The 25,000-nt window shown below is 45.5% G+C and overlaps 1 protein-coding gene across 1 annotated transcript in view; it reads left to right on the top strand.

Moving 5' to 3' along the window:
• The window catches only part of mdga2a (MAM domain containing glycosylphosphatidylinositol anchor 2a), a 199,796-nt gene that overhangs the window by 19,135 nt on the left and 155,661 nt on the right, over positions 1 to 25,000 (top strand). The window contains 2 exon segments of the mRNA XM_039008768.1: positions 13,959 to 14,133; positions 18,350 to 18,546. Coding sequence (XP_038864696.1) covers positions 13,959 to 14,133; positions 18,350 to 18,546 — 372 coding nt within the window.

Raw genomic sequence — 25,000 nt, 5'->3', positions numbered from 1 at the left:
ATATGTTCATTCCACATTTTCAATTTTTTTTTGCTAAAGACGCGAGATTGAGAATGCTTTTTTTTACCCTCAGTGATGAGCAATATATCTTCCTTTTCCAGAAGAGTAGGTTCCATCGACATTTGCTCCAATACATTTTGTACTAGGTTGCATTTTTGTACTGTTGCAATAGATTTAAATATATGATTATGCTTTTGTCTATTTGTTTGAATGGAACTTCAACATAGGGAGGTTTTTCTAGGATGTTCCAGAGTGACAACAGATAATATAGTTTTAGGAGGGGTCTTTGGATGAGCCTGGCTCCATGCATGTGTAAAATGGAGCCCCAAATGTTTTGACCTTCTCCAAAGTGCAGTGTTCGACCATGTGGGTTTTGGTGCTAAATCCGCCCCAACAATTTACTGTCATTCAGACAAAACTAGACGATTTCAACCCATGACTGTGTTTAGCTCAGGACATGATCATAAGTACAGTATAACACCATGAAGTCGTGGCCAGTGAGCAATTTACTTTCATTCAGACAAAACTACACGATTGCAGCCCAGGACTCTGTGTTCAGCTGTGTTCAGATCAGGACATAATCAAAGTGACACATGCCATGACTGGTAGTGGTGGCTCTATTGATCCGTCGGTGGTATCTGTTCCAGCCGCTGACACATCGTCAGACTAATGAGCGCTAATGGCCCTTCATGTTTTATCCCGTTAATTGGTGTGCCAGTCTAAATGGGCTCTGGAGGATACTTTTTAAAAGGCCAAATACTATTGGGAATAATGTGATGGATAGTTGTATATTTCCTCCAGGATTCACTAGCATACTACTGGGAATGTAGCATGCTGCGCTGTTTCAATGTCCTCACTAGCATACTACTGGGAAGCGTACTTCTTGCCCAGTCTGACGCCGGAGGGGATGGCTGCCCTCTTATCGGCTCTTAACCAACCATGCTATTTTTTTCCCCCCCGGGTTGTTTTTAACTTGTTTTGTACATAATGTTGCTGCTACCGTCTCTTGTGACCGAAAAAAACTTCTGGACATCAGGTACTGCGATTACTCACCTCAGATTAGACAAAGAGTTTTTCTTCAATGAGTCGGATGGGAGGGATATACTACAGACACCCGAGCAGGAACAGATCCCCCGTCATTCGCTGGAGAAGGAAACTGAGATTTCGCGGGAAAAGATCTGGTAGCTAACATTTCATAGCTGGAAAATACATGTGGATGAACTGAAAGCACGTATATCCTACAAACGGAACATTAAAAACTGTAATATCTTATGTTTCACTGAGTCGTGGCTGAACGACAACATTAAGAACATACAGCTGGCGGGTTATACACTCTATCGGCAGGACAGAACAGCAGCCTCTGGTAAGACACGGGGCGGGGGCCTATGCATATATGTAAACAACAACTGGTGCACAATATCTAAGGAAGTCTCAAGGTTTTGCTCGCCAGAGGTAGAGTATCTCATGATAAGCTGTAGACCACACTATCTACCTAAAGAGCTTTCATCTGTATTTTTTGTAGCTGTCTACATACCACCACAGACCGATGCTGGCACTAAGACCGCACTCAATGAGCTGGATACCTCCATAAGCAAACAGGAAAACATTCATCGAGGCGGCGGTCCTAGTGGCCGCGGACTATAATGCAGGGAAATTTAAATCAGTTTTACCCCATTTCTATCAGCATGTTAAATGTGCAACCAGAGGGAAAATAATTCTAGAACACCTTTACTCCACACACAGAGACGCGTACCATCTCTCCCTCGTCCACAATTTGTCAAATCTGACCATAATTCTATCCTCCTGATTCCAGCTTACAAGCAAAAATTAAAGCAGGAAGCACCAGTGACTCGGCCTATAAAAAAGTGGTCAGATGAAACGGATGCTAAACTACAGGACTGTTTTGCTATCACAGACTGGAATATGTTCCTGGATTCTTCTGATGGCATTGAGGAGTACACCACATCAGCACTTTATCAATAAGTGCATCGAGGACGTCGTCTCCACAGTGACGATACGTACATACCCCAACCAGAAGCCATGGATTACAGGCAACATTCGCACTGAGCTAAAGGGTAGAGCTGCCCCTTTCAAGGAGCGGGACTCTAACCTGGAAGCTTATACGAAATCCCGCTATTTTTTTATTTGACCTTTATTTAAGTATGCAAGTCAGTTAAGAACAAATTCTTATTTTCAATGACGGCCTAGGAACAGTGGGTTAACTGCCTTGTTCAGGGGAACAGTGGGTTAACTGCCTTGTTCAGGGGAACAGTGGGTTAACTGCCTTGTTCAGGGGAACAGTGGGTTAACTGCCTTGTTCAGGGGAACAGTGGGTTAACTGCCTTGTTCAGGGGAACAGTGGGTTAACTGCCTTGTTCAGGGGAACAGTGGGTTAACTGCCTTGTTCAGGGGCAGAACGACAGATTTTTACCTTGTCAGTTCAGGGGTTCGATCTTGCAACCTTTCGGTTACTGGTCCAACACTCTAACCACTAGGCTACCTGCCGCCCATGCCATGCCCTCCGACGAACCATCAAACAGGCAAAGCGTCAATACAGGACTAAGATTGAATCGTACTACACCGGCTCCGACACTCGTCGGATGTGGCAGGGCTTGTAAACTATTACAGACTACTAAGGGAAGCACAGCCGAGACCTGCCCAGTGACACGAGCCTACCAGACGAGCTAAATAACTTCTATGCTCGCTTCGAGGCAAGTAACACTGAAACATGCATGAGAGCATCAGCGGTTCTGGACGACTGTGTGATCACGCTCTCCGCAGCCGATGTGAGTATGACCTTTAAACAGGTCAACATTCACAAGGCCGCTGGGCCAGACGGATTACCAGGACGGGTGCTCCGGGCATGTGCTGACCAACTGGCAGGTGTCTTCACTGACATTTTCAACATGTCCCTGATTGAGTCTGTAATACCAACATGTTTCAAGCAGACCACCATAGTCCCTGTGCCCAAGAACACTAAGGTAACCTGTCTAAATGACTACAGACCCATAGCACTCACGTCTGTAGTCTTGAAATGCTTTGAAAAGCTGGTCATGGCTCACATCAACACCATTATCTCAGAAACCCAAGACCCACTCCAATTTGCATACCACAGCAACAGATCCCCGGGCCTCCCCCAGGTGGTAAGGGTAGGTAACAACACATCTGCCACGCTGATCCTCAACACGGGGGCCCCTCAGGGGTGCGTGCTCAGTCCACTCCTGTACTCCCTGTTCACTCATGACTGCACGGCCAGACACGACTCCAACACCATCATTAAGTTTGCTAACGACAACGGTGGTATGCCTGATCACCGACAACGATGAGACAGCCTATAGGGAGGAGGTCAGAGACCTGCCTGTGTGGTGCCAGGACAACAACCTCTCCCTCAACGTGATCAAGACAAAGGAGATGATCGTGGACTACAGGAAAAGCTGTAGTCCAAGTGTTGCAATGAGTGGTGCGTATGGCCCAGTACATCACCGGGGCCAAGCTTCCTGCCATCCAGGACCTCTATACCAGGCGGTGTCAGAGGAAGGTCCTAAAGATCCACCCTAGTCACAGACTGTTCTCTCTGCTACCACACGGCAAGCGGTGCCGGAGCACCAAATCTAGGTCCAAGATGCTTCTAAACAGCTTCTACCTCCAAGCCATATGACTCCCGAACAGCTAATCAAATGGCAACCCGGACTATTTTCATTGCCCCCACCCTCTTCTACGCTGCTGCTACTCTCTGTTATTATCTATGCATAGTCACTTTAATAACTCTACCTACATGTACATATTACCTCAATTACCTTGACACCGATGCCCCCACACATTGACTCTGTACCGGTACCCCCTGTGTATAGCCCCGCTATTGCTATTTACTGCCGCTCTTTAATTACTTGTTATTCTATCTCTTATTTTTTTTGTGGGGGTATTTTCTTAAACTGCATTGTTGTTTAGGGCTTGTAAGTAAGCATTTCACTGTATGGTCTACATCTGTTATATTCGGCGCATGTGACAGGTAAAATTTGATTTGATTTTGATTTGAATGTAGCATGCTGCTCTGTTTCAGCATACTACTTAAAGTGACGTAGTGCATTAGGCAATGGATATGCATTCTAAGTATATGCTGGTATGGACTTTGGAACATAAAGGCCATGTCACTCTTGCCTATACTACTTACTAAAAAAAACTAAATACTAATCATACTACATACGATTTTGAATGTACTGTTTACAAAAAAGGTTATGCGGTAAGCAACAAATATCAACATACTAGACTCACCCATACTGATAATTCTTAATCTAATGCGCAATTGTGTTGTTTCCCTCCATTCCTTCATTTTGGTATAACGTGTCCTCTTATCTGATTATCAGCTGTAGTAAAACACACGTGGGTCTAAAAAGACAAATCTTTTCCTCATTAGCAAGCTGCGAATTCTGCCAGATGACAAGCAGATAAGAGTATGACATCACTACATTTAAAAAAAAAAAATTACATACTGTAAAACGTTCTATTTACGCATACCCAAAATGGTTACCGAGTACGGGTATTCGGACACAGCCGAACTCTGGCTCTGTTTCATTGTCCACACTAGCATACTGCGTAGAATGAGGTTATGTATTGGGCATACATTCTACTGTACGAAGTACTGTATGGTATGAATATTGGAACATAGATAGAGGCTCTGATTGGAACATAGACTTGGGCTCTGATTGGAACATGGACATGGGCTCTGATTGGAACATAGACATGGGCTCGGATTGGAACATGGGCTCGGATTGGAACATGGACATTGGCTCTGATTGGAACATGGACATGGGCTCTGTATCAATGTCCACACCAGCCTACTCCTTTCACGGACCTGAAACGGGTCGAGATAGACATTTTGTCTATCCACACCAGACTCGACCATTTCCTATTGCGTATGGCTTTTGTGGAGTGGAGTTTGCGATGTAAACTAAAGCGTTACACGTCTCAGACAGAACAAAGTTCAACACCAGCGTACTACTGACAGTGGATTGGGCATTGGTATGTAGTCAGTCACTCCCCGCCAGGATATCCTGTCTCTCTAGAGCAGTGGGGTTTAGTATTCTGAAGGTGCTAATGTTTTGAGTGGGTGTGTGAAGTCTGCAGTGACAAGGAAGTAATACATGTTAACATTCTTTTCAAGAAGCCGTTTGAAACTCCAAAGTGTTCGACAGTTCAAAAGACACCCCATATTATGGGGAGGATTACCCTTTTGTGCAGGAAGCTCAAGTGGAGTCTCTGACTTTAGCCCTTCCTCTGCCATATCCTCCCAGTTTAAGCAGCACTGCACTGTCTCTTCCTGTCTTCCTCCTCCACCCTGTCTCTTCCTGTCTTCCTCCTCCACCCTGTCTCTTCTTCTCTTCCTGCTCCACTCTCTTATTTTGATATGGAAAGGACAGGAGGGAGGGAAAGTGAGAGGGGAGCGAGAGGGTGTAGCAGACAGAACCTTGTTATATAATCCCTTGCTTCGGTACATTAAGTTAGTAAGTTAGTTAGTTAATTACACACTGATGCACCTTCCTTCCTCCCTCCTCTCTCCTCAGACACTGTCCACACACACACACACACACACACACACACACACACACACACACACACACACACACACACACACACACACACACACACACACACACACACACACACACACACACACACAGTCAGAGTCTAAGATCAATTGTGCTGCTCTCACAGACCTGCCAGCAGCATACCACTGCTGGCATGCTCTGAAGCTAAGCAGGGATGGTCCTGGTCGGTCCCTGGATAGGAGACCAGATGCTACTGGAAGTGGTGTTGGAGGGCCAGTAGGAGGCACTTTTTCCCAGGGAAAAATATCACAGGGCAGTGATTAGGGTCATTTGCCCTGTGTAGGGGGATGTTAACCTGGTGTCCACCTGACTCTATGATCCCACAGACAACAAGTGTGGCTGGCTGACTGGCAGATCCCACAGACAACAAGTGTGGCTGGCTGACTCGCAGATCCCACAGACAACAAGTGTGGCTGGCTGACTGGCAGATCCCACAGACAACAAGTGTGGCTGGCTGACTGGCAGATCCCACAGACAACAAGTGTGGCTGACTGGCAGATCCCACAGACAACAAGTGTGGCTGACTGGCAGATCCCACAGACAACAAGTGTGGCTGGCTGGCAGATCCCACAGACAACAAGTGTGGCTGGCTGACAGATCCCACAGACAACAAGTGTGGCTGACTGGCAGATCCCACAGACAACAAGTGTGGCTGGCTGACAGATCCCACAGACAACAAGTGTGGCTGGCTGACAGATCCCACAGACATCAAGTGTGGCTGGCTGACAGATCTCACAGACAACAAGTGTGGCTGGCTGACAGATCCCACAGACAACAAGTGTGGCTGGCTGGCAGATCCCACAGACAACAAGTGTGGCTGGCTGACAGATCCCACAGACAACAAGTGTGGCTGACTGACAGATCCCACAGACAACAAGTGTGGCTGACTGGCAGATCCCACAGACAACAAGTGTGGCTGACTGGCAGATCCCACAGACAACAAGTGTGGCTGACTGGCAGATCCCCTAGGCTACTGCTTATGACAGACCGCTGAGGCATTGCGTGCTATAAATAGCCTGGTGAATGGGGACGCTCGCCTGTCTTTTCCCACACTGGAGCCTACGTCACTGCAGTGTGCTGATCGGAGGCTGAGTCGCTCCTCTCATATGCCGGTCATCTGCTGTTGCTGCAGCTGACTAGCTACACGCAGGCAAACCAGCAACCGCATCATAGCCCTGCTGCGTGTGTGAACGACTATGTGAACGACAAACAAGGCTAAGAACAGATTCCTCTTCTCCTCCTTCCGAACATTCTGTGACGTGCTTCATCGTCGTATTATAGGCTACATCCAGTGGCTTTAATAGACTGGATGGAATACATGATTAGCACATGCTGACAATGAAGCCACATTACAAATAAATGCATTACTGTATTTTGTGTATACTGTATTTTTTTGTACATTATGTTGTATATTGAAGCATATACAGTATAACACATCTATAAGCATATAGTAAATGTGACATTATAGCTACATATACTACCGTTCAAACGTTTGGGGTCACTTAGAAATGTCCTTGTTTTTGAAAGAAAAGCACATTTTCTGTCCATTTTTAAAATAACATCAAATTGATCAGAAATACAGGGTAGACATTGTTAATGTTGTAAATGACTATTGTAGCGGGAAACGTAAGATTTTTTATGGAATATCTACATAGGCGTACAGAGGCCCATTATCAACAACCATAACTCCTGTGTTCCAATGGCACGTTGTGTTAGCTAATCCAAGTTTATAATTTTAAAAGGCTACTTGATCATTAGAAAACCCTTTTTCAATTATGTTAGCACAGCTGAAAACTGTTGTTCTGATTAAAGAAGCAATACAACTGAGACATTGCCAAGAATCTGAAGATCTCGTACAATGCTGTGTACTACTCCCTTCACAGAAGAGCACAATCTGGCTCTAACCAGAATAGAAAGAGGAGTGGGAGGCCCCGGTACACAACTGAGCAAGAGGACAAGTACATTAGAGTGTCTGGTTTGAGAAACAGACGCCTCACAAGTCCTCAACTGACAGCTTTATTAAATAGTACCCGCAAAACACCAGTCTCAACATCAACAGTGAAGAGGCGACTCGGGGATGCTGGCCTTCTAGGCAGAGTTCCTCTGTCCAGTGTCTGTGTTCTTTTGCCCATCTTAATCTTTTCTTTTTATTGGCCAGTCTGAGATATGGCTTTTTCTTTGCAACTCTGCCTAGAAGGCCAGCATCCTGGAGCTGCCTCTTCACTGTTGACGTTGAGACTGGTGTTTTGCGGGTACCATTTAATGAAGCTGTCAGTGGTGAGACTGGTGAGATTGAGATTAGCCTTTTAAAGTGATAAACTTGGATTAGCTAACACAACGTGCCATTGAAACACAGGAGTGATGGTTGCTGATAATGGGCCTCTGTACGCCTATGTAGATATTCCATTAAAAATCTGCCGTTTCCAGCTACAGTAGTCATTTACAACATTAACAATGTCTACACTGTATTTCTGAACAATTTGATGTTATTTTAATGGACAAAAAATGTGCTTTTCTTTCAAAAACAAGGACATTTCTAAGTGACCCCAAACTTTTGTACGGTAGTGTAGATCATGTTCAAAGTAGTCCTTTACAGAAAAAGATTGCAGTTTTGAAACTGCAGTAAAATCGCAGTAACTGCAGTCAACTGTGATATTTTGGATGCAGTAATTGCAGAATATACTGAACTCTAACACCTCGATCACAACGACAGCGTCATTCCGCAAAATGTTACGCAGCATCATCTGGATATGTGTGCAACAAAAGTTCAACACTCACCTTCTGCTACCATTTCTGTCAAGCCGTCTACGGATATAGTTTGACGCATACGTTCGATAAATCCAACCTATGTACCACACAGAACACCCTGCAACTGCCATTGGAAATGAATGTACTTCTGGTGTACCAAAATGTAATGACGCTGTCGGTGTGATCGAGGCGTAACTGCAGTTATACTGCACTCTGACTGCAATCTTTTTTCGTAAGGGGTACCTATGAGACCTGACTATACAGTGGTCCATCATGAAAATCTTTGTTTTTGTCATTAACAGCCGCCAGGACTCAACCAAGTCAGATAGCATAGTTGACAATGATAATATCGGCATTGTCCATTGTCTTTCATTGTCCTAGTCTGTTCAGTAGTACTGAGTCAAATTGGAATTCTGAATGCCAGTTTTTTTTGAGGGGGGGGGCAGTGTCTGGGGGCCTAGAAGTTTTAAAGCTGCTTTCTCTCTATTTACTGAGTAAAAAGCTACAGCGGTTTTACTTAAATCCAAACTTTGAGGTTCAAGTTGCTGAGAGAGAGGACATCCTATTAACCCCCCCCCCCCCCCCCCCCCCCACTGAAAAGAAAGCCTTGTGTAGTTAAGCCCCATGAATTCCAAAGCTGTTCCTTAACCAACACCAATATGTGTGTAAACAAATCCATGCTACCTACCATCTTGAGCAAAGCATGAAATTAATTGTATCCTCCCTGATCGCCACCCAAAGCTAGGTTGCGACTCTGTCCGGCCTCAGAACGTGCCTCAACCCCATTGGTATTATTATTGTTTTTATTCTTCCCTCCACACCCGTGGTGCCGTGAGAAAAGTAGATCACCAAACCAGACCAAAAGTTATCTGTCTTGGAAAATGTGGGTGTGAAACGTTTCAAATGAGCTAGTGAGAGGGGGATGATTTGCAGGGTGGAGGTGGTGGAGGGTGGGGTGGGGGTGTTAGTGGCTGCACAATGCCCGCCCCACACATAACCTTCTTGAATGGATCTCTGCTTCAGCTCCGTGGACTGCAGATCCCACCTAACCCCGCTCATAAGTAGCCCGTACAGGAAGGCTTACACAGGTCAATTCCAGGGCTGAATGGACAATTTTCTCTAATTGTCTGCATGACTGCCAGAGGGATTGTAGTATAGTGGGAGTGGAGTGTAGTGTACAGTCATGGCCAAAAGTTTTGAGAATGACACAAATATTAATTTTCACAAAGTCTGCTGCCTCAGTTTGTATGATGGCAATTTGCATATACTCCAGAATGTTCTGAAGAGTGATCAGATGAATTGCAATTAATTGCAAAGTCCCTATTTGCCATGCAAATGAACTGAATCCCCCAAAAAACATTTCCACTGCCACAAAAGGACCAGCTGACATGTCAGTGGTTCTCTCGTTAACACAGGTGTAAGTGTTGACGAGGACAAGGCTGGAGATCACTCTGTCATGCTGATTGAGTTCGAATAACAGACTGGAAGCTTCACAAGGAGGGTGGTGCTTGGAATCATTGTTCTTCCTCTGTCAACCATGGTTACCTGCAAGAAAACACGTGCCGTCATCATTGCTTTGCACAAAAAAGGCTTCACAGGCAAGGATATTGCTGCCAGTAAGATTGCACCTAAATCAACCATTTATCGGATCATCAAGAACTTCAAGGAGAGCGGTTCAATTGTTGTGAAGAAGGCTTCAGGGCACCCAAGAAAGTCCAGCAAGCGCCAGGACCGTCTCCTAAAGTTGATTCAGCTGCGGGATCGGGGCACCACCAGTACAGAGCTTGCTCAGGAATGGCAGCAGGCAGGTGTGAGTACATCTGCACGCACAGTGAGGCGAAGACTTTTGGAGGATGGCCTGGTGTCAAGAAGGGCAGCAAAGAAGCCACTTCTCTCCAGGAGAAACATCAGGGACAGACTGATATTCTGCAAAAGGTACAGGGATTGGACTGCTGAGGACTGAGGTAAAGTCATATTCTCTGATGAATCCCCTTTCCGATTGTTTGGGGCATCCGGAAAAAAGCTTGTCCAGAGAAGACAAGGTGAGCGCTACCATCATTCCTGTGTCATGCCAACAGTAAAGCATCCTGAGACCATTCATGTGTGGGGTTGCTTCTCAGCCAAGGGAGTGGGCTCACTCACAGTTTTGCCTAAGAACACAGCCATGAATACAGAATAGTACCAACACATCCTCCGAGAGCAACTTCTCCCACCATCCAAGAACAGTTTGGTGACGAACAATGCCTTTTCCAGCATGATGGAGCACCTTGCCATAAGGCAAAAGTGGTAACTAAGTGGCTCTGGGAACAAAACATCGATATTTTGGGTCCATGGCCAGGAAACTCCCCAGACCTTAATCCCATTGAGAACTTGTGGTCAATCCTCAAAAGGCGGGTGGACAAACAAAAACCCACAAATTCTAACAAACTCCAAGCATTGATTATGCATGAATGCAATCAGTCAGGATGTTGGCCAGAAGTTAATTGACAGCATGCCAGGTCGGATTGCAGAGGTCTTGAAAAAGAAGGATCAACACTGCAAATATTGACTCTTTGCACCAACTTCATGTAATTGTTAATAAATGCCTTTGACACTTATGAAATGCTTGTAATTATACTTCAGTATTCCATAGTAACATCTGACAAAAATATCTAAAGACACTGAGGCAGCAGACTTTGAAAATTAATATTTGTGTCATTCTCAAAACTTTTGGCCACAATTGTAGTCTAGTGTGGTGTAGTGGAGGTGAGTGTAGTGAGAGGGGGAGACCTAGTCAGGTGTACAACTGAATGCCTTCAACTGAAATGTGTCTTCTGCATTTAACCCAACCCCTCTGAATTAGAGAGGTGCGGGGTCTGCCTTAATCAACATCCATGGCGCCCGGGTAACAGTGGATTAACTGCCTTCCTCAGGGGCAGAATGACCGATTTTTAAAAAATATTTTTCTTTACCTTGTCAGCTCGGGGATTTGATCTTGCAACCTTTCGGTTACTAGTCCAACGCTCTAACCACTAGGCTACCTGCCGCCCCCATATACAGTATATACTGTGTATGTAAATGAAACTGATCATATATACTGTATATGTAAATGAAGCTGATTGTATATACTGTATATGTAAATGAAACTAATCGCATATACTGTATATGTAAATGAAACTGATTGTATATACTGTATATGTAAATGAAGCTGATGGTATATACTGTATATGTAAATGAAGCTGATGGTATATACTGTATATGTAAATGAAGCTGATGGTATATACTGTATATGTAAATGAAGCTGATGGTATATACTGTATATGTAAATGAAGCTGATGGTTTATACTGTATATGTAAATAAAGCTGATGGTATATACTGTATATGTAAATGAAGCTGATGGTATATACTGTATATGTAAATGAAGCTGATGGTATATACTGTATATGTAAATAAAGCTGATGGTATATACTGTATATGTAAATAAAGCTGATGGTATATACTGTATATGTAAATGAAGCTGATGGTATATACTATATATGTAAATGAAGCTGATTGTATATGTAAATAAAGCTGATGGTATATACTGTATATGTAAATGAAGCTGATGGTATATACTGTATATGTAAATTAAGCTGATGGTTTATACTGTATCTGTATATGAAACATCCATTCAGATGGATAGCCAGGCAGCGGGAGACTGGTGTTCTCATCCTCCTCCCTTCCCAGATCACTAATGCCAGGGATGCCTAGTATCTTGTTGCCTTGTTTCAGGTGCATTTCTCCTCCAAACACTCAAACACATGAAATACTTAATGTGGGCGGCAGGTAGCCTAGCGGTTAGAGCATTGGGCCATGGTTGCTGGTTAGAAGATTCTGTCAGTGTGCCCTTGAGTAAGGCACTTAACCCTAATTTGCCCCCGGGACGCCATACTACTATGGCTGACCTTGTAAAACAACACATTTCACTGAACCTATTATTTAAAAAAAAATTGAGACTGCTTATCGCACAGGTTTAGTGCCGAGAATACCTCAAAGAGTTGCATGGAATTGTCAGAGCTATTTTCTGTGGTTCAGTTATAGTTATGGTTTTCTCAGAGTTCTCATGCTGTATGGAATCCAGACTCACTGGATGGCGTTGGAATGTAAGACACGTCGCTGTCTCACAAGAACCACTCCAACACAAGCCACCTTCTAAATATTTGATGCGCTTGTCCTTTTAATGGCTTTTGAATAGCGCCATAGATATACATTTCAGTCAGTTTTACCATGAATATCTTTGTTATGTTTTTTTATTTAACCAGGTAGGCCAGTTGAGAACAAGTTCTCATTTACAACTGCGACCTGGCCAAGATAAAGCAAAGCAGTGCGACAAAAAACAACAACACAGAGTTACACGTGGGATAAACAAACGTATAGTCAATAACACAATAGAAAAATCTATATACCGTGTGTGCAAATGGAGTAAGGAGGTAAGGCAAAAATAGGCCATAGTAGCGAAGTAATTACAATTTAGCAAATGAACACTGGAGTGATAGATGTGCAGGTGATGATGTGCAAGTAGAAATACTGGTGTGCAAAAGAGCAAAAAAGTAAATAAAAACAATATGGGGATGAGGTAGGTAGATTGGATGGGCTATTTACAGATGGGCTGTGTACAGATGGGCTGTGTACAGCTGCAGCGATCGGTAAGCTGCTCAGATAGCTGATGCTTAAAGTTAGAGAGGGAGATATAAGACTCCAGCTTCAGTGATTTTTGCAATTCGTTCCAGTCATTAGCAGCAGAGAACTGTAAGGAAAGGCAGCCAAAGGACGTGTTGGCTTTGGGGATGACCAGTGAGATATACCTGCTGGAGCGCGTGCTACGGGTGGGTGTTGTTATCGTGACAAGTGAGCTGAGATAAGGCGGAGCTTTACCTAGCAAAGACTTATAGATGACCTGGAGCCAGTGGGTCTGGCGACGAATATCCATCCGACGTGAGCATACAGGTCGCAGTGGTGGGTGGTATATGGGGCTTTGATTACAAAACCGATAGCACTGTGATAGACTGCATCCAGTTTGCTGAGTAGAGTGTTGGAAGCTATTTTGTAAATGACATCGCCGAAGTCAAGGATCGGTAGGATAGTCAGTTTTACGAGGGTATGTTTGGCGGCATGAATGAAGGAGGCTTTGTTGCGAAATAGGAAGACGATTCTAGATTTTATTTTGGATTGGAGATGCTTAATATGAGTCCGGAATGAGAGTTTACAGTCTAGCCAGACACCTAGGTATTTGTAGTTGTACACCTATTCTGTATGTATGTATTACAGTATGATATGTTGTTGCTGTTCTCAATAGAGAGAATATTATGGACAAATAAAGAAAATGTGTGGTACTATTGATACTATTTATTCACAGGCTGAATAAAGCCCATATTCGGAAAAAAATTACATTATTAGTCCATTATTTGACCTCTTCTAAAACATGCACTACATTGGCTCATTTGAATCCAGAATAACAGGTGTGTTTTGCAATATAATTTATCCCATGGCTGACCCAATTTACCATCAGTCCAGCCTGTTGTCCATAGCATTAGTCCTCGGTCAGCAGATGTCACCTCTGACCTCTTATCTCTTTCCCACACCAGATCCGATGGACCAAAACAGCCGGTAGCGCCTCGGACCGCTTCCAGGACTCCAGTGTGTTCAACGAGACCCTGCGCATCACCCGCATCCAGAGACTCCAGGGAGGACGCTACTACTGCAAGGCTGAGAACGGCCTGGGCTCCCCGGCCATCAAGTCCATCCGAGTGGACGTCTACTGTGAGTGGACAGGCCTCGGTCGCCTGCCTGCCCTTTTCTTCCACTGCTCTCCCCCGGTGTTCGCAGTACACACATCATCAGTTCTGTCCTTTCGCCCCCTGCAGATTGCCTGTGTCCACTTACCCATGCCTTGCGTTTAAACTACTGAACGACAGGCATTCACTCTCTCTCTCCTAGTCCTTACCCTCCCAGGCAACATGATGTTGTGGCTGAATGAAAGTCGTTTTAAAGCAGGTTAGAGCAACGTGGCTTTTTGAAATACATTAAGGTCTAAAAGAAAACCACCACAGCTAGGACATTGCAGTGAATGAAATGTGCCATACACTCGCTTGAATGCCCCCCCCACCAGTAAATAACAAAATCTACCTTACTAAGGACAACCCAGGTGTTAATTGCAGACAACGGCAGCCATTTCTCTGCGGATGCTGCCATCATATAAGTGACATTGCTGTTTTTATTCACTCGGTAAAGGAACTGCACCCCCAGCTGTGTGAAGTCCTGACAGTACACATAGCTGAAGAAAAGGATAGCTCTGAAACAGAAGGGGATTGTGATTTCCAGCAATGCAGACTGAGTGTGCATTCCAAATGGCACCCTATTCCCTACATCGTGCACTACTTTTGACCACGGTCCATAGGGCTCTGGTCCAAAGTAGTGTACTATATAGGGAATAGGATGCCATTTGGAATGCACACTTAGACGCTTGAAGTCCTGCTGCCGATTCCTACATTGCAAATGAGGAAAAGCAGCAACCACACCTCAGGAAGTGTGTATTAAAAACCCACTGGGGGAAAAAACTGGTTGAATCAACATTGTTTCCACGCCATTTCAACCGAAAAAAACATGTGATGACGTTGAGTCAACGTGGAAAACTGATTGGATTTTCAAAAAAGTCATCAATGTCAGAGGATTTCATCTTTCTATCACCCAACTTTTAACCTAAATCCAACATCATGGTTGATTTCACGTTGAATTCACATTAGTTGGCAACTCAACCAAATGTAAATAAAAACTAGATGTTGAACTGACGTCTGTGCCCAGTGGGGAGAGAGTTCACCCAAATTGCAAATCAAATTTTATGACTATAGAAAGTAGCTTGTGGACCCAGAGAGATAGCCACACATTGGTGTTCACTTTGAATTCTCAAGTAGTACTTTATAGTGTTTCATTTGTGCAGCCATTTTAGGCCTTGAGAGACGGATTGGGTTCAGCATTTAGATGGTGAATTCATTAATCGTTCTAATTGCTCTGTTTATCAGGGCTGATAATTGCAAATTGACTGAAATGAAGCATTATGCAGATACTGCAAGTTTTAGTGCATCACATTACTGGTGTTTGCACACCTCACTCTCTCCAAAGCAGCGATTCAATTTCCAAATGTCTGAGGACAGACATAATGTATGGGTTTACTGTGGCAGGCTAGATGGATATACTTCCTCTGTGGACGAGCTGTATCTGAACTAACCCTAACCCCTAGAAGCTTTACGCTGCAATCTTTCCCTACCCCCCTTCTCCTCCAAAAGAGTCAGCTACAAATTCCTCAACCCCAAAAAATGAGGTTGATCGAGTCAGCGTCTCCATGTTTGAAAATCCAGTGTGCCCCGGTTGCCGGGAGCTGAAAAATACAAAAACAAGACAAATGTGGTGCGTCTGCACTCTGTGCTTCCGAGAGAAAGGAGAGAAGGAAAGGATAGATGGGTTACTGCTGAGATACAAGATAAATAGGAGGAGGAGATGGACAGTGGCAGACAACATTGCCAGGGGGAGACAATGAGCCACAGAGCCATTACCCCTGACTCGGAGATCAGAACCCTTGCTTATTGTCTCATCTGTGCTCCACTGGGGGAGTCTTTTATCCATCCTGCCCTCTTCGCTATACCAGCTGATCAAAGCAATGACACGTGTTGCTGTTTCGCTGCCATTCAGCGATGCCGTGTTGGAATCCTTGCTGGTTGGTGATAAAGCACACGGATGACCCTGATAGAGACTGACTGACATGAAATTAGAAACTGTACAGACTAACTGACGCAGACTAATCTACAAAGCCAATTGATATTACAAAAAAAAAGCCGAAGACGTTATAATGGTTTGTATAGGAAATTAGTCTGGCTCTGGACTGCCCGTGGGCAGTAGTTAGTCGGCTGGTGGAAAACAGCTTTTTCAAGGTGCTTGTCTGCATCCCAATGTAACCCATACTAGGTGGCTCTTCCGTGGAGCACTTTTTAGTCATTAGAGAGCTCTTATCAAAATCACATTTTTTAAAAGCTCCCTCTTGATTGGAGCGGGAGCTTTGTGGTCCTTTTCACTGAAATGTGTTCCCCCCCCAAAAAGTCTAAGCACCTTAGTGCAGTGTGTGTGTGTGTGTTTAATTGACACTAATGAATGGGGTTGAGGATTCCTGGCATTTCGGACGTATAACAGAGAGAAAAAAAGTGTCATTTTGATGTGGCTGTAGACTGTAGAAGTCAGGGATTCTCATATTTAATGCTCTCCTGAAAAATATATATATATATATATATATATACAGTATATCACAAAAGTGAGTACATATGAGTATATCTTTTCATGTGACAACACTGAAGAAATGACACTTTGCTACAATGTAAAGTAGTGAGTGTACAGCTTGTATAACAGTGTAAATTTGCTGTCCCCTCAAAATAACTCAACACACAGCCATTAATGTCTAAACCGCTGGCAACAAAAGTGAGTACACCCCTAAGTGAAAATGTCCAAATTGGGCCCAAAGTGTCAATATTTTGTGTGGCCACCATCATTTTCCAGCACTGCCTTAACCCTCTTGGGCATGGAGTTCACCAGAGCTTCACAGGTTGCCACTGGAGTCCTCTTCCACTCCTCCATGACGACATCACGGAGCTGGTGGATGTTAGAGACCTTGCACTCCTCCACCTTCCATTTGAGGATGCCCCACAGATGCTCAATAGGGTTTAGGTCTGGAGACATGCTTGGCCAGTCCATCACCTTTACCCTCAGCTTCTTTAGCAAGGCAGTGGTCGTCTTGGAGGTGTGTTTGAGGTCGTTATTATGTTGGAATACTGCCCTGCGGCCCAGTCTCCGAAGGGAGGGGATCATGCTCTGCTTCAGTATGTCACAGTACATGTTGGCATTCATGGTTCCCTCAATGAACTGTAGCTCCCCAGTGCCGGCAGCACTCATGCAGCCCCAGACCATGACCCCCCACCCCTTCAACCTCTGCAGCAATGCTGGCAGCACTCATACGTCTATTTCCCAAAGACAACCTCTGGATATGACGCTGACAACTTGCACTCAACTTCTTTGGTCGACCATGGCGAGGCCTGTTCTGAGTGGAACCTGTCCAGTTAAACCGCTGTATGGTCTTGGCCACCGTGCTGCAGCTCAGTTTCAGGGTCTTGGCAATCTTCTTATAGCCCAGGCCATCTTTATGTAGAGCAACAATTCTTTTTTTCAGATCCTCAGACAGTTCTTTGCCATGAGGTGCCATGTTGAACTTCCAGTGACCAGTCAGTATGAGGGAGTGTGAGAGCGATGACACCAAATTTAACACACCTGCTCCCCATTCACACCTGAGACCTTGTAACACTAACGAGTCACATGACACCGTGGAGGGAAAATGGCTAATTGGGCCCAATTTGGACATTTTCACTTAGGGGCGTACTCACTTTTGTTGCCAGCGGTTTAGACATTAATGGCTGTGTGAGTTATTTTGAGGGGACAGCAATTTTACACTGTTATACAAGCTGTACACTCACTACTTTACATTGTAGCAAAGTGTCATTTCTTCAGTGTTGTCACATGAAAAGATATACTCAAATATTTACAAAAATGTGAGGGGTGTACTCACTTTTGTGATATACTGTATGTATTTATATGATATTTCACACGATATTTATATGAGTGATATGATATTTATAAGGGAATTACATTTGGCATGTATAACACATCATGTTTTTTCCTTCTATTCATGCACTTTTAGCGTGAGTGCATCGCAGGCTCCATGATGAGCTTAAGGGGGAACATTTGATCACAAATGATGACAACAGCTGTTAACCACTTAAACCAGCACAGTTCATTAAATCCCAGCCACTGTACATAAATAGGTTCATGGGACTAAGTAGATCATGTAATTGCACTTCATGCTTTGACCTACACAAGTATGTGGCAAACAAAGACTGCTTGGAGGCACCTTGATGCCATTGTTTCTATGTTCTTGCTCTAGATTTGGATGATCCCATTGTAACTGTCCACCAGAGCATCGGGGAGGCTAAGGAACAGTTCTACTATGAGAGGACGGTGTTCCTGCGCTGCATGGCCAACTCCAACCCCCCGGTGCGCTACAGCTGGAGGCGTGGCCAAGAATTCCTGTCCCAAGGCTCGGATAAGGGCGTGGAGATCTACGAGCCTTTCTTCACACAAGTAAGCCCAGAGTCCACACCTGCTGCAACAGCTAGATTAGGGGTCTGCAACTCGTGGCCTGGGGGCCAAATCCATCCCGAGAGCTGCTTTCTTGTGGTCCCACTAGGGCTGTGGCTGTCACGAAATTTCGTCAGCCAGTGATTGTCAAGCAAATAACTGTCGGTCTCACGGTAATTGACCGTTAATTAATATAAACACATTTAGCCTGGCTTCCATATACAGCCTACAAGCCACCGATGCAGACCTTTGGAACATCTACATTTTAAAAAAGTATAATAAATCCATGTAATCTAGCCTACACCTTCACAATAAATACATTATTTATTTTAGACAGGTCTAAAGAAGCATGATATGAAGAAAATGTAGTCTATTTCAGAATAACAGAATAGCATACTCTTGAGTTGTCCTCATGTTAGGTCCTGATCTGGCTATACCATATGGCTGTGGGCTACGGTAGTTCATTTAGCAGACAAGATTTGCTTAGAATTCCATTGCATTATTTTATATTATTTTATAGTATGAAAAATACAATTGAACAAAGCTGAATAAAATATAAATATTTTCTCCAAACGATTTGAGGGAGTGCTCACATGCTGCTATTCTGTGTTGAGCGGTTAACAAAGAAATAGGTATTCCTATATTCTTAATTTGTAACGGAATTCCTCCTTCTCTTCATACGAAGAGGAGGAGTAGTGATTCGACCAAAATGCAGCGTGGTTATATGACATAATGATTTATTCAACAAGACGAAGACGAAACGAAATACACTTTGAATAAACTACAAAACAAATAAACGATGTAGACAGACCTGGACACGAACTTACATATAACGTGAAGAACGCATGAACAGGAAACAGACTACATACAAAACGAACGAACGAACGATACCGAAACAGTCCCGTGTGGCGCGACAAACACAGACACAGGAGACAACCACCCACAACAAACAATGTGAAACCACCTACCTTAATATGGCTCTCAATCAGAGGAAATGAAAACCACCTGCCTCTAATTGAGAGCCATATCAGGTCACCCATTTACCAACATAGAAACACAAAACATAGACTGCCCACCCAAACTCAAGTCCTGACCAACTAACACATACAAAACTAACAGGAAACAGGTCAGGAACGTGACATAACCCCCCCCTTAAGGTGCGAACTCCGGGCGCACCAGCACAAAGTCTAGGGGAGGGTCTGGGTGGGCATCTGACCACGGTGGTGGCTCAGGCTCTGGGCGAGGTCCCCACCCCACCATAGTCAATCCCAGCTTACGTCTCCCCCTCCGACTGACCACCCTCCTATTACACCCACTTAATTTACAGGGTAACATCAAAATAAGGGGCAGCACCGGGACAAGGGGCAGCACCGGGATAAGGTAGCTCAGGACAGAGAGGTAGGTCAGGATAGAGAGGTAGCTCAGGATAGAGGGGCAACTCCGGGCTGAAGGGCAGCTCCGGACAGAGAGACAGCTCTGGACTGAGGGGCAGTTCAGGATTAATGGCAGCTCTGGGCTGAGGGGCAGCTCATGACTGGCTGACGGCTCTGGACGCTCATGGCTAGCTGACGGCTCTGGACGCTCATGGCTGGCTGACGGCTCTGGACGCTCATGGCTGGCTGACGGCTCTGGACGCTCATGGCTGGCTGACGGCTCTGGACGCTCATGGCTGGCTGACGGCTCTGGACGCTCATGGCTGGCTGACGGCTCTGGACGCTCATGGCTGGCTGACGGCTCTGGACGCTCATGGCTCGCTGACGGCTCTGGACGCTCATGGCTAGCTGGCGGCTCTGGACGCTCATGGCTCACTGGCGGCTCTGGCAGATCCTGTCTGGTTGGCGGCTCTGGCAGATCCTGTCTGGTTGGCGGCTCTGGCAGATCCTGTCTGGTTGGCGGCTCTGGCAGATCCTGTCTGGTTGGCGGCTCTGGCAGATCCTGTCTGGTTGGCGGCTCTGGCAGATCCTGTCTGGTTGGCGGCTCTGGCAGATCCTGTCTGGTGAATGGCTCCAGCGGCTCCTGACTGACTAACGGCTCTGACGGCTCGGGACAGACGGGCGGCTCTAATGGCTCGGGACAGACGGATGGCTCAGACGGCACTGGGCAGACGGATGGCTCAGATAGCGCTGGGGAGACGGATGGCTCAGATGGCGCTGGGGAGACGGATGGCTCAGATGGCGCTGGGGAGACGGATGGCTCAGATGGCGCTGGGGAGACGGATGGCTCAGATGGCGCTGGGGAGACGGATGGCTCAGATGGCGCTGGGCAGACGGATGGCTCAGATAGCACTGGGCAGACGGATGGCTTTGGCCGGATGAGGCGCACTGTAGGCCTGGTGCATGGTGCCGGAACTGGAGGCACCGGGCTAAGGACACGCACCTTCAGGCTAGTGCGGGGAGCAGGGACAGGGCACACTGACCTCTCGAAGCGCACTATAGGCCTGGTGCGTGGTACCGGCACTGGTGGTACCGGGCTAAGGGCACGCACCTCAGGGCGAGTGCGGGGAGAAGGAACAGTGTGTACAGGGCTCTGGAGACGCACAGGTGGCTTAGTGCGTGGTGCCGGAACTGGAGGCACTGGGCTGGAGACACGCACCATAGGGAGAGTGCGTGGAGGAGGAACAGGGCTCTGGAAACGCACTGGAAGCCTGGTGCGTGGAGTAGGCACTGATGGTACTAGGCTGGGGCGGGAAGGTGGCGCCGGAAATACCGGACCGTGCAGGCATACTGGCTCCCTTGAGCATTGAGCCTGCCCAACCTTACCTGGTTGAATGCTCCCCGTCGCCCGACCAGTGCGGGGAGGTGGAATAACCCGCACCGGGCTATGTAGGCGAACCGGGGACACCATGCGTAAGGCTGGTGCCATGTAAGCCGGCCCGAGGAGACGTACTGGTGGCCAGATATGTAGGGCCGGCTTCATGACATCCGGCTCAACGCTCAATCTAGCCCTACCAGTGCGGGGAGGTGGAATAACCCGCACCGGGCTATGCACACGTACAGGAGACACCGTGCGCTCTACTGCGTAACACGGTGTCTGCCCGTACTCCCGCTCTCCACGGTTAGCCTGGGAAGTGGGCGCAGGTCTCCTACCTGCCCTTGGCCCACTACCTCTTAGCCCCCCCCCCCAAGAAATTTTTGGGTAGTACTCACGGGCTTTTCGGGCTTCCGTGCTAGACACGTCCCCTCATAACGCCGGTTCCTCTCTCCGGTTTCCTCCGCTCTCCGAGCTGCCTCCAGCTGTTCCCATGGGAGGCGATACTTTCCAGCCAGGAGCTCCTCCCATGTGTAGCAACCCTTACCGTCCAAAACATCCTCCCATGTCCATTCCTCCTTCTTGCGCTGTCCCTTCCTCCCGTTACACCGCTGCTTGATCTTTTGTTGGTGGGTGGTTCTGTAACGGAATTCCTCCTTCTCTTCATACGAAGAGGAGGAGTAGTGATTCGACCAAAATGCAGCGTGGTTATATGACATAATGATTTATTCAACAAGACGAAGACGAAACGAAATACACTTTGAATAAACTACAAAACAAATAAACGATGTAGACAGACCTGGACACGAACTTACATATAACATGAAGAACGCATGAACAGGAAACAGACTACATACAAAACGAACGAACGAACGATACCGAAACAGTCCCGTGTGGCGCGACAAACACAGACACAGGAGACAACCACCCACAACAAACAATGTGAAACCACCTACCTTAATATGGCTCTCAATCAGAGGAAATGAAAACCACCTGCCTCTAATTGAGAGCCATATCAGGTCACCCATTTACCAACATAGAAACACAAAACATAGACTGCCCACCCAAACTCACGTCCTGACCAACTAACACATACAAAACTAACAGGAAACAGGTCAGGAACGTGACATAATTTAGGGTTAGTAATGTAACTTTAGTTGTTCTACAAACGTTGGGCTATATGTTTGGGTTTTCAATACATTGTAAGGCTGCATGATGCGACTCTAATGAGGATTTTTTTTAAGTAGCTTGAAAGGCATGAGCTCTGCTTAGTTTTTTTGCGCAGCTGTACACACTTCATTAGTCCCTCATTCACAATTTGACATGCACTTGACAGTGCCTCGAACTTCACGGTGGCATCCTTTGTGGACTAAATGCACCCGAAACAAATCTATGCCTTTTGCAGCCAGTGGCCGTTGTTTCCCTGGCCCGTAGTGCTGCGTTGTGCCCTTTTCCCTGAGTGCTGCGCGCTCCGAAGTGCCTCTCACTCACATGGCACTCCATCACGTGATAGAGGTGATGGAGGTGCATATTGAAGATATTGGAAGAACTGTCCACATTTACTTTTCGTCAGCCAACAAGATGAGTAGGCCTAACAAACAGCAAAAGCACTAGCCTATGTCAATCTACTATCCCCCAAAGAACAAAAGTCGACCTATTCTATTCTGTGTGAGAAATACATTTTCCAAACATAGTCTGGGACAGTTGTGGGATGTAATAGATCCCAAATTAATACTAGCACTAGCATTACATTTTTTTATGTTTTGCTTAAATTGTTTATAAACTATTAGGCTATTTCTTCACATTAGAAGCACAGCAATACGCACATGGTAGTAGGCTATAAGCGCAAATGTTCCATTAGCGGGAAAACACCATTATCAAAAGTGACCGCAAATGTGATTATCCATGTGATGCTTTTATTATAAAGGTGCATTTATATGGTGAAAATTATCTTCCCCAAACTTGAAACTCACACACTGCTTATGTATGTCAGTTAGGCTCTACACCCCTTATAAAGCGGATTAATGTGCTTAATTTTAAGAAATTATTTGGCCACTTTAGTTGTGATACTAACATCAAAACATATAGGCCTATGGGCTAGGCTACATGAGGTGTGTGACTATTATTATAAAAAGTCGCAAAAAAAAGGCATTGTTTCTTGCCTTATGCTGGGCATCATTCACAAGTGATAATATATAATTCACAAGTGATAGGCTAGTATTGTCACCCATCACACAATTCTTGATTTAATCTTGTCTTTACATCTACCTAATAACATACAGTACCAGTCAAAAGTTTGGACACACCTACTCATTCCAGCGTTTTTCTTTATTTTTACTATTTTCTACATTGTAGAATAATAGTGAAGACATCAAAACTATGAAATAACACATATGGAATCATGTAGTAACCAAAGTGATAGATGTGCAGATGATGATGTGCAAGTAGAAATACTGGTGTGCAAAAGAGCCAAAAAGTAAATAAAAACAGTATGGGGATGAGGTAGGTAGATTGGATGGGCTATTTACAGATGGACTGTGTACAGCTGCAGCGATCGGTTAGCTGCTCAGATAGCTGATGTTTAAAGTTAGTGAGGGAGATGTAAGTCTCCAACTTTAGCGATTTTTGCAATTCGTTCCAGTCATTGGCAGCAGAGAACTGGAAGGAAAGGCGGCCAAAGGACGTGTTGGCTTTGGGGATGACCAGTGAGATATACCTGCTGGAGCGCGTGCTACGGGTGCGTGTTGTTATCGTGACCAGTGAGCTGAGATAAGGCGGGGCTTTACCTAGCAAAGACTTATAGATGACCTGGAGCCAGTGGGTCTGGCAACAAATATGTAGTGAGGGCCAGCCGACGAGAGCATACAGGTCGCAGTGGTGGATGGTAAATGGGGCTTTGGTGACAAAACGCATAGCACTGTGATAGACTGCATCCAGTTTGCTGAGTAAAGTGTTGGAGGCTATTTTGTAAATGACATCGCCGAAGTCGAGGATCGGTAGGATAGTCAGTTTTACGAGGGTATGTTTCGCGGCGTGAGTGAAGGAGGCTTTGTTGCGAAATAGGAAGCCGATTCTAGATTTAATTTTGGATTGGCGATGTTTAATATGAGTCTGGAATGAGAGTTTACAGTCTAGCCAGACACCTAGGTATTTGTAGTTGTCATTTACTAGCGGGCGGGTGCGGGCAGCGATCAGTTGAAAAGCATGCATTTAGTTTTTACTAGCGTTTAAGAGCAGTTGGAGGCCACGGATGGAGTGTTGTATGGCATTGAAGCTCGTTTGGAGGATTGTTAACACAGTGTCCAAAGAAGGGCCAGATGTATACAGAATGGTGTCGTCTGCGTAGAGGTGGATTAGGGAATTACCCGCAGCAAGAGTGACATTTTTTTATATATACAGAGAAAAGAGTTGAACCCTGTGGTACCCCCATAGAGACTGCCAGAGGTCCGGACAACAGGCCCTCCGATTTGAAACACTGAACTCTATCTGAGAAGTAGTTGGTGAACCAGGCGAGGCAGTCATTTGAGAATCCAAGGCTGTTGAGTCTGCCGATAATAATACGGTGATTGACAGAGTCGAAAGCCTTGGCCAGGTCGATGAAGGCGGCTGCACAGTACTGTCTTTTATCGTTGGCGGTTATGATATCGTTTAATACCTTGAGCGTGGCTGAGGTGTACCCATGACCAGCTTGGAAACCGGATTGCACAGC

Source organism: Salvelinus namaycush, chromosome 15 (assembly GCF_016432855.1).
Source record: "Salvelinus namaycush isolate Seneca chromosome 15, SaNama_1.0, whole genome shotgun sequence".
Lineage (NCBI taxonomy): Eukaryota > Metazoa > Chordata > Actinopteri > Salmoniformes > Salmonidae > Salvelinus > Salvelinus namaycush.
Note: the sequence above shows the minus strand (reverse complement) of the source record. Positions and strands in the feature narration are given on the sequence as shown.